General features: G+C 35.7%; 1 protein-coding gene across 1 annotated transcript; it reads right to left on the reverse strand.

Moving 5' to 3' along the window:
- Positions 1-5,853: 5,853 nt before the first annotated feature.
- On the reverse strand, positions 5,854-8,885 carry LOC135197318 (uncharacterized). Its single transcript, XM_064224459.1, has 4 exons — positions 8,707-8,885; positions 7,765-7,936; positions 6,993-7,134; positions 5,854-6,608 (listed from the first exon to the last, which is right to left on the reverse strand). Exons 2-4 carry the CDS (start codon positions 7,933-7,935, stop codon positions 6,493-6,495), a joined length of 429 nt encoding a protein of 142 aa, XP_064080529.1. The 5' UTR covers position 7,936; positions 8,707-8,885; the 3' UTR covers positions 5,854-6,492.
- Positions 8,886-10,989: the final 2,104 nt, after the last annotated feature.

Consider the following 10,989-nt stretch of genomic DNA (forward strand, 5'->3'; position numbering starts at 1 on the left):
GCAGATATGTGGTACACATTTTTAATGAGGAGATTTTATTATGATAAAGTCCTTTGGTATTTTGCCATTATTAAGAGTATGTATTAGACACAAGACACTAAATAATAATATGTATTACAGAATATTATAAAGATAATATTGTAGTTTACTACTGAAATTTCTCTCATTTATAAGCTCTACCACTGTTGCATACGCTGACAGTATTTGAATACGTAGTTACGTAAGTAAATGTTTAACAGGATATTGTGATACTTGCTTTAGAAAGGAATTCATTCATACTTAAATTTTGAGATAAATTCCCTGATATCACACAATAAGAAACCAGATACTATAATTAGCTGTGTTCTAAAGAGCACGACGATGATACATATGATGGAACACCACATTCCATACTCCCTTATGAAGGATGAGATAGATAGAGCACATTTCCATGCCTGTTTTCCAAAAGTTTTACAAAGGTGACCAACCCTGTCATATAACATACATCTGGAATAACACGGAAAAACTGTCTTGACTGGCCCTTTCCCACAAGTGGTTCTGCCTGCTGAAGATATGTTCTTGCAGTGAAGTGCCTGAATGACAACAGCGGAAAGTTGCTTTCATCAATCATCTGAGAAAAAATATCGGCCACCGCAACTTTTTCATTCTAATTGATATATGATAACAGTTGATGTTATGGTCCACCCTATCAGTGCCACCCATGTGTCTGCTGTAATCACCAATGAGATAAGGTTGACTTACGCGAGTTTTCTTTTTGTTGTCCTTTGCTGACTGACTTACGCTGATTTTCTTTTTGTCCTTTGCTCACCATTGAGATACAGTTTCCAGGGGATAAATAGGAGAATATTCGATACCACTGAAACCAACATCTTGTGAATATCCATAACAATATCCATATTGCCTCGAGGAACCTTCATTTCGTTTGTGGAGTTTACAGAAAAAGTCGTCGGAATTCTCTTGTTCCTTATTCTTTCGGTTGCTCCATCGTTTATCCCTGATAGGTGATTTACTAATGGTAAACTTGTGAAGTGGTTGTCGAAGTAAAACGTCTCTGGTATATTTTTGATATGTCTTGGGCGTTTTTCAAATAAAATCATCAAAATACCTCCACCTTTTCCAAACATTTCTTCATAGTGTACATAAAAAATAGCTAGATATCCAAGTGGAGAATTTAGGCATCAAGTTTTGCATCCAAATCTCAGTTTTTTTTCTGAATGCACTGTTTGCATCCGTAACCGTGAGCTCAAGTAAAAAATGTGAAAATATTAAAAATTTTTATATACCTTTGGTATTTTGTCAAAAAGTAGGAAAATGCGGATACAACAAAGAAAATCTCCTGTTTATATTAGTGATCAGATAAACAAGAACCAAAGAATATGCAAAATAAGAAGAAGAAAAAAAAAAGAGAGATGAGGGTGTAATATGTCCTAGCAATTGCACTACTATATATAGTAGGTCAGGCATTAATGGGGTAACACGGCGTCCCAAGAGTTTCTCTATGTCTTAAGGTGCGTCCACACGGTCGAACAATGTCCGACGGACAAACATTGTTACCATATCACAGGCGAAGCAGGATGACGTTTTATATAAGCGTTGAAACGATGGAAGTAGATCTGGCTACAAACAGTGGCACCAGATGAGGTTGTTTAACAATGCTTTTACTCTGCTCACAAGGTCAAGACCGGCAGACAATTGTTAATTGGTAACAATGTTTGTCCGTCGGACATTGTTCGACCGTGTGGACGCACCTTAAATTACTTGAAAGAAAACGAACAGAAGGCAAGAAAGAAAATAACAATAAAGAGTTCATTTATTCCTTTAAACGTCAATACTTTCCTAAGTTCATGACCTTCCTTCCCAGTCCAGTACCGAGGGGGGGTGGGGGGAGTCGCACGAAACCCCACCCCCGCCCCCGCCAAGAAAAAAAAAACAAAAAAAAAAAATTCTGGACGGCCATATTTTCCGTGACTATCCTTCTCATTGAACTGTACTTACAAAGTAATAAATAATTATTGGTTTTTGGTAAGGCAAAGTATATAACATAACAACAAGTAAAGTAATATGCATGTTATTGTTAACATAACAAATGAACCAATCAAGAATAAAGCTGAAGAAATATTCTTGATTTCAGCGTAAACTTTCAACATTGAAAGTAAAATTCTGTTAACCAAAGTCAGTCCTTTGAATAACGTCTAATCGGGCAGAAGGGCATAGACCGCATACCCAGTTTTTCTTCTTAAGGGGCGGCCACACACGTGCAGTTTTAACTGACAGTTATAACTGTTCAGTTATAACTGACAGTTAGAACTGCACGTGTGTGAGCATCTCAGTTGCTCATTTCGTCAGTTCAACAAAACTGTACAGTTAAACTGAGACAAATGGCCGGCCACACACGTGCAGTTTTAACTGACAGTTATAACTGTGCAGTTATAACTGACAGTTAAAACTGCACGTGTGTGGGTATTTTCAGTTGCTCATTTCGTCAGTTCAACAAAACTGTACAGTTAAACTGAGACAAATGCAATGTTCCATATTTTAACTGAAAGGAGTAACTGAACTGAGCGTGTGTGGGGGGATTCGTAACTGTACAGTTCTCAATTTCTCATTTCTACAGGTGGTAGCGGTGAGTGCAGTTTGTTGAGATAGCACGTAAACAAAGCGAAAGCAACTTTTGGTACAGTTCCAGTCATGTGCAAATAATTGAGAAAGTCAATTGGTTCTTCACTTAATTCCTTTAATAATTTAATATCAGAACATTGATTTTGCCTCAGTAACCACTTTTTGCACCACTGTTTACGCTTTTTTAGTTTTATTTTTTCTATTTGTTTGTAGCATTACAAAGAATACATCGAGAGCACAAGATCGTACTTCTCGGAATCCATGGTAAAAACTGAGGGATTGAACTGTGTGTGTGTGTGCATTTCATTTTTAACTGACGTCAGTTTAAACTGTGTCAGTTATAACTGCACAGTCATAACTGTCAGTTAAAACTGCACGTGTATGGCCGGCTTAATATAAATAAAATAACATTTTCAAGTATTTCATCTTTTATATATCTATACGTATATGCAATGACATTTTTAGAAGAAAAGGTCCAGTTTTGGGAAATACGACCAACCCCTCCCCAACGTAAAAAAAAAAAAAAAAAAAAAAAAAAAAAAAAAAAAAAAAAAAAAAAAAAAAAAAAAAAAACTGGGTACGGGGCTGCCAGAGTGGTCGCTGGCTGACCTGGCCTTACGGATTAAGAAAGGGTGTGTATGGTCAGGGCATCTATATAAATCTAACCTTGATACTTGGAGAGATTCTAGTGGGGGAGGGGGGGGGGGAGGGGGGGGGGAGCTGGTTGGTTGGGGATGTTGGTATGGGGGTAAGGGGGAGATTTAAAAATCTCTAGACCGTGGGACCAGGTGCCCAAGATTGAGGGCAGTGGTGGTCTCCAGATGTACGTACTATACCATATTCTAATCCCTAAGGGAGTGGATAATCCATTTCCAGAACTTTTAATATTTGATAATTTTTAGTCAGTTATAAAATCACCCTTCTTATAAATCGAAGTTTCAAAGTTAACCAGAAAATAGGTATAAGGTTGTTTATAAAATAAAGGTTAATGAAGAATTAGATATATACATATAAAATCTTGTATGGGTAACTACAGAAGAATATTTACATTAAAATACAGATTATTATTTGTAAAATGTACAAGAGAAGATTTTTGTTAAAATCTAGTAAATCTAAGTCAACTCGGATAAAATTCTGAGTGTAAAATAATATATATTCTCTATATTAAAAAAATAAAAAAATAAAATACTATAAAGCGTCGCTATGTAAGATCGTTCCATCCCTAGAGGGCAATTTTTATTGTATACAACGATTGGGAAATTTGTCTAGAAAAAAAAATGAAAATACACCAAGTCGAATATAACCGAAATCTAAAGAAAGTCCCAGTCCACGCGATAGTTTGCCTGCAGACAAAAGCGAGTTGTTAGCCCGATGCCAGAGACTTGCTGCTTGTTGTTTGGTTTGATTTGAGTCAAAGCCTGGATTTGAGCAGTGTGTGGGTTGAGTCACGTACGCGATGTCAGGTATACGAATGTGACAACGTGATACAAAGAGCCAATGAATTGATTTCATAAAAAAAAAAAAAAATAAATAAATAAATTAAATAAAAAAAAAAAAAAACTATGCTTTGTGCATGAAAATCATAAACAACTTTATATTGCTAAAGTAATGTAAATAGTACTTATAAGAAAATATTTACAGGGATACAGAGATCGTTAACATGGGGATTATGATATATTTATTACTGTATCTAACAAAACTTAATATCTAGAGTTTTCCCGTAGTATTAGCTCTTGTGTTTAATCAGTGTGCATGGTCATATGTTGTGTTTGGTTGGTTCATAGATTTTAGGCATAAGTGTCAATCACTAGGGTTATTATAAAATAATGATCTATATCTTGTCCTTAATCACGTAGCATTGTTAAATTTTAATTTTCCTTTTTTTATGCTCTCGTTTTCCTCACTGGAATGCTTTCTCTGTTGGCGTACTTTAAGTCTACTGCATTTTGCTCTACTACTAGTACAACTACTATTACTAATAATAATTATAATGGTAATGATATTAACTTACAAAACGTAAACCCAGTAGTGGGCATTGTAGGATTGGGTTCCGAATGGTTTTCAGAGCTACTTAATTAACAAGTTATCGCAAGTGCAGTCCTGTTTATCAGCCCGACGACACCAAGCGGAAATAGTATGTGATCACCTCCACACAAACTTAAGACTGGCCAAACACGGCCGTATGGGAACCAGACCCGGGACCCCAGACCTTTGTTTAAAGAGATTTTGGCAGGCAACGGTCTATACCCTAGGCCTAGGCCTAGACAGTGTCCCAGGCAGTCTACCACATTCGTGAGGATGGGGCTTAGCGGTGGTGAGGGAGAAGGGGAGTGGGGAGTTGTGTTGGAGACAGTGGGATATTTAAAGAAACCTTGAGACCAGGTGTTCAAGATAAGAGATGAACACTTTCCAGTGCTTGATAGTTCTCGTCCGCGTTAATAGACTTTTTCATTCCTTAAATTACAAAATTTACTTCCATACAGATAGTAAGTTTCAAAGTTAACCTGGAAACATTATAAAGGGTTATTGATTAAATAAGATTAGCCGTTCTCTTATTAAAAGAAATTAAATTATATAATGTTGAGCTATTTGATCAGATATAAAATTTAGCATAGAAAAGAAAAATAAAGCCTTGCTAACGTCTATAAGGCTAGAAAAAATTAAGTTTGAAGACATTATCTATTTTCTCCCTCGCAAATTATTTATCAGCAAACATTGTTCTAGCCTCTCTTTACTCCGATTCTAGCAGAGGTCAATTTCGCAATTACCTTAAATTTTTTTTCCCCTTTGCTCAACATACCTTGTTCTATCCTCGGATTTCTGTCCAACCTTTTATATAAGTTGGTTTTATTTACAAATATATACACACGATAACATTGTAAGTAAAACAATTTTAGTAATAAATTAAAGTTAAAGTAATCATAGTTTGTTAATTGTCATGCTAGTAGAAAGAGTCAAACCAACCAAAAAACTAAGAATAAAATAAGAGCGCATCGTAGATTATGCAAAATAACTATAATAAACACCACATCACAGTTTCAGTAATAAAATCGACAATAACCATAGTTATTTAGAATCGACAATAGCCATAGTTATTTAGAGGTCAACCCAATTTTCTCTCTCAAATCATTAATTCTACGATACTTAGAAAATAAGTAAGTCTTGCATTCTGCCAAGTTTCTTCACTAACCAACCGTGCTGCTGCTGCAGAGGATAATTGTTAAAACAACTGCGGATTCATTCCATTTTATTAGATAAATTAAATAATTTAAAGTCTTCCATAAAGAAATTAGTCATTAAAATAAGCTTAAAATTTGCTGTCTAAAATATGCTCCTATTGGTAACATGTCTAAGGAGGTATATATGATATATTGTAATTTGATAAGTCCATAAATACGTTAATACAACTGCTTGATGAAACACGAGAAATCTCTCTTTGCTGCCGTCAGTTAAATTACTAGACTCATTTGATATAGGTCTAACGTCTTCATGTGACTGTTCCCGAAGGGTTAGTAGACAGTTTAGCCACTGTTAACTTAGTCAATTTAGACCAAACCTGCCTTGGTTATTCCAGCATTCGTATCTTTATTAGCTTGAACTAACCATTCCTATCGACTGCGCGAGGGTCAAACTGGAGATACTTCAAGGACCAACCAAGATCTTGCTTAACGTCACTAGGCCTATCTGATTTAATAAGCCACAATGCAGATCTATCAGTTCACTTAATAAAGACTGATCAAGTGACAAGGCAAACGATGACGCCACAATGCACATACACAGGCGTGATAGTCGAACAGTGACGTAGAGAACAGAAGATTCTTCTAATTTAAATCATCCGTAGACTACTGTAGATATTAAGATATACATCCATGGTCATCTTAAGTTATCTCGCGATTTCCGATTAGGGTCATTATCTTCGAAGACTCCCGCGATTCTCGTTAATAATGGTTGTCCGCTGACACTGCAGTTTGTGGGAATATCCAGGCTTCCTGAAATGTGGAAGGGGTCTCGTAAGTCATATACACCAAGTCATACTTAAGAGAAGAATCATGGGAAAAAAATTATAAACAAGACAATGGCTGTTGCCCTTGTTATAATATATACGAATGATCAAATTTACAATTAACCGCTCCGGAAACCACAAAGCAAGATTACTATTCGTACATACCAAACAGGAAATAAAAGCCAGACATGAAAAATATAACCTACATGACATTAGATACTCACATAAATAAAAGCAATCTAAGACAAACATTACCCACATCAGGAAAATAACCTAGCCCAACTTTCTGCACTAAACATAAAAGTGTAAATAAAATAACATGAAATCAGTACGATAATTTTAAAAAAATGGTTTTAACACAAACCCGTACCTTCCGAAGTGCTTGGAGTAGACTGATCAGGAAGAAAACCAACACCGTCAACCTCCACCAGCATTGCGTTTAAATCAATTAGATAAAGACTGCTGGGTGAATGTGGGAACATGCGTAGGTGGTCCTCATTCTGGGGCATCTCCTAAGTAGCAGGATATAAATTACAGGATTAGTTTGGTTTGAGGATTTTACGTTGCATGGAACCAATGGTTATTCAGCAACGGGCCCAACGGATTTACGTGACTTCCGAATCTCGTCTAGAGTAAATTTCTATCTATTACTGGATTAGAATTAAAAAAAAAAAAAAACCAATAGACTTTGCTATACAACAGACTTGGGAGCCACAGTTATAACTTTACATAGTTAACCAACCTAATATCAACCTTTTACTTCAGAACTTTCGCAAATTAGTATGATTACACGAAATTAAGTACATATATAAAGTAACTGCATCAAGATGATAGGGATAAAGATCCAAATTCTGTACGTTGTTACCCAAGAGACTTTTTTACTTTAAACGTAATTTCATTTAAACTAATTTCACTGCATTGTAAATAAAAGGGCATAATCCACAGTGGGGCTCAGGGATAAAGATCCAAATTCTGTAAGTTGTTACCCAAGAGACTTTTTACTTTAAACGTAATTTCATTTAAACTAATTTCACTGCATTGTAAATAAAAGGGCATAATCCACAGTGGGGCTCAAGTATTATGCATCAATTACATTCTTAAAAGAAAATAAAATATAAATATACAAAAAAACAAAATCTCACCCGGCCCAAATCCACATTGTGATGCAACAGCTGGCCGGGCAAATTTATACCGCTTGCTCTTTTCCTCTTACTCCACCTCGTGTGGGCGACATAGAAGACGATGAAAGACGCACAAAAGGAAATTAAGAGAAAGAACACGACGAGACATACCACCCCAGTCGTACTTTCCATTCTGAAATATACATCCAAGTTTTAATTATTTGGTGATGCAACAGTTTCACGATGGAAAGTGTTAAGCCAACTACTAGAATTGTTACGAAGATAGCACTAAAGTAGTTTTATATTGCAACAATGAAATTAATATAAAGAACACTTTTAGAACTGTATCGTTATACTGTGCAGTAGTACTGCAGTGAATTGTATTGCAACAATTTTAGTAATAAGAGTAAGAACACCGGTAGACCTATTTCGTTATACTGTGTAGTAGTACTTTAGTGAATTGTATTGCAACAATTTTAGTAATATGAATAAGAACACCGGTAGAACTATTTCGTTGTACGTGCAGTAGTACTAATACCCGAGTCAGTTATGTAATGATACTGATAGAAACCAAGTACTACTACCCATGTCATAGTACTAGTTTGATATGGTCAGAAACCAGCTCTCTGCTCTGGTTATATTATATAGATCAGGGGTTCTCAGTAGAGGGTACGAGAACCACATGCTGGGGGTACGTGACGATCTCTAGATATTGGTGTATATTAGAATCTAATGTGTCAAAGTATACATGGGTAAATTTTGTATATAAATAATTACATAAAACTATAAACGCGTTTGATTTTCTTTTACTATTCTCAGCTATTCATATCTTGAAAGTATGCATTCAACGAAGTATATTACTATAATGTCAAAAAAAAATTTCGGTAGTTTAAACAAATGGGTAATTACCACATACTACTCTAGACTCACTTTTCTTAAATAGAAACTAAATCGAACACCAACCTTTAAGGACCTATAGTCTTCTGGTCAATCACAAACCAACAGACAGAAGATACTGGCTTTTGTTACCCCCAACACCAACCAGATGGGTTTAATATTAACTTAAAAATGTGTCCCCGCAGACAACAGGTGACCTATTCAAGCGGTAGACGGTCTCACACTGAATGCTCGACTGAAAACCACACCACCAATGTAAAGGCGAAATAGTGGTTGAAGGAGCTTTCATTAAAAGTTAAACTAGTGAAGTCTAAAATAGCTTTACCAATTGTCGCTTGATGGTTGTTGATTTTTTTGTCTTCAGATTAAGCTGTTTGTATTTTACTCTAATTTGTTGAAAGACAATTGTATCTTGCTCGGCGGTTCGTATACGGAGTACTTTATTTGATATATATATATATATATATATATATATATATATATATATATATATATATATATATATATATACATATATAGAAGCGAATACCACATTCATCTACTGTGATTTTTAAGCATATATATATATATATATATATATATATATATATATATATATATATATATATATATATATAAACTAGTTAAAAGCAGTTGTATCGTGATTGTCGGTTCGTATACGGAGTACTTTATTTGATAATATATGTATGGATGATATATATATATATATATATATATATATATATATATGTATATATATATATATATATATATATATATATATATATATATATATATATATATATAGTATATAAGAGAAGCACACACTTCCCGCTCTCGTCTCTGCGGGAATTCCGCGACTTGAACAAGGTACTCAGAAAAGGGGGTGGGGGGGGGGGAGCTTACACGCACGCTAATGGTATTATTATTATTTCTCTCTCTCTCTCTCTCTCTCTCTCTCTCTCGTTTATTAAGGTCTCATCAAAGTACTGGTGGTACTCCTTCCTTCTCCTCCTACTCTCTCTCTCTCTCTCTCTCTCTATCTCTCTCTCTCTCTCTCTCTCTCTCTATAGGCTCATCAAAGTACTGTGGACTCTCCTTCCTCCTCCTATCTCTCTCTCTCTCTCTCTCTCTCTCTCTCTCTCTCTCTCTCTTGTTTATTATGGTCTCGTCAAAGTACTGGTGGTACTCTCTCTCTCTCTCTCTGTCCCTTCCTTCTTCTCCTCTCTCTCTCTCTCTCTCTCTCTCTCTCTCTCTCTCTCTCTCTCTCTCTCTCATAATTGTTTTAACAATAACCTTTGCTTTGCAAATCAGTTTCAATATGACAGAGGGCATTAGAGAAAGCCTGTTCTTCAGAAATGCATTGCTGAAACGCGATATTGCTAAAGCTTTTGCGTAGGTGACCCCATGGCAGAGTATCCTGGAATTGGAGGGGGGTGGGTGGTTTGGGAGTGGGGTCTTCTCCTGGCCAGGGGAAGGGGAATGGCTGGGGTCCTCTCCTTACCAGGGATAGCGGGGTGGGGTAGGATAACAGGTTTAGAATTTGTAAAAGAAGGTTCTTGATGTTCATAGTGGTGGGTTGAAAAATGCAAAATAGTTTTGCTTTCAGGGCTTCGTGCTTATGACGATTTTATGGTAGAGTATTCAATATACACATAATACACGCATATATACATATATACACACATGTATGTATGCATATATACATACATACATATTTATATATGTATGTCTATATAGTATACGTGTATATATATATATATATATATATATATATATATATATATATCGTTCGTTCTAATACTTCTGAAATGGATCGTTCTCATTATATTTTTCCTTCGATTTCACCATTAGAAATATCCAGGTCCTCTTGTTTCTTCACTAAAAACATAAGAGCGAAAGAAATGCTTAGCAGAATACCTCCACTGGGAGATATACTGCCTACAGTACGGCTTGCATGTCACACTGTAGATGGAGCTCAAGGTTCTTTGCGGAGTCTTGTCAGATCCTATCAGTAATTACTTTTCAGATCCTATCAGTAATTACTTTTCAGACCCTCTCAGTGATTATTTCAGACCCTATTAGTAACTACCTTTCAGACTCTTTCAGCAATTACCTTTCAGCACTATCAGTAATTACCGTTCAGTCTCTATCAGTAATTGCCTTTCAGACACTATCAGTAATTACATTTCAGTCTGTCTCATCAGTAATTACCTCTCAACTCTCAGTAATTACCTTTCAGAACCTATCAGTAATTACCTTTCAGACACTATCAGTAATTACCTTTCAGATCCTATCAGTAATTACTTCCCTCTTCGGTCTTCAGTCTCTTTCCACTCATCTGACCTACTTCAACTTGACCTTGCACCA

This window comes from Macrobrachium nipponense, chromosome 18 (assembly GCF_015104395.2).
Source record: "Macrobrachium nipponense isolate FS-2020 chromosome 18, ASM1510439v2, whole genome shotgun sequence".
Classification (NCBI taxonomy): Eukaryota; Metazoa; Arthropoda; class Malacostraca; order Decapoda; family Palaemonidae; genus Macrobrachium; species Macrobrachium nipponense.

What these genes read in the sequence shown, in the direction of transcription:
- LOC135197318 (XM_064224459.1), bottom strand. Translation starts at nt 7,935, where the DNA reads ATGGAAAGTACGACTGGGGTGGTATGTCTCGTCGTGTTCTTTCTCTTA. An exon ending in ACAATGTGGATTTGGGCCGG is followed by an intron (nt 7,135 to 7,764) that starts GTGAGATTTTGT and finishes CCTGCTACTTAG; the next exon opens with GAGATGCCCCAGAATGAGGA. An exon ending in TACTCCAAGCACTTCGGAAG is followed by an intron (nt 6,609 to 6,992) that starts GTACGGGTTTGT and finishes TCCACATTTCAG; the next exon opens with GAAGCCTGGATATTCCCACA.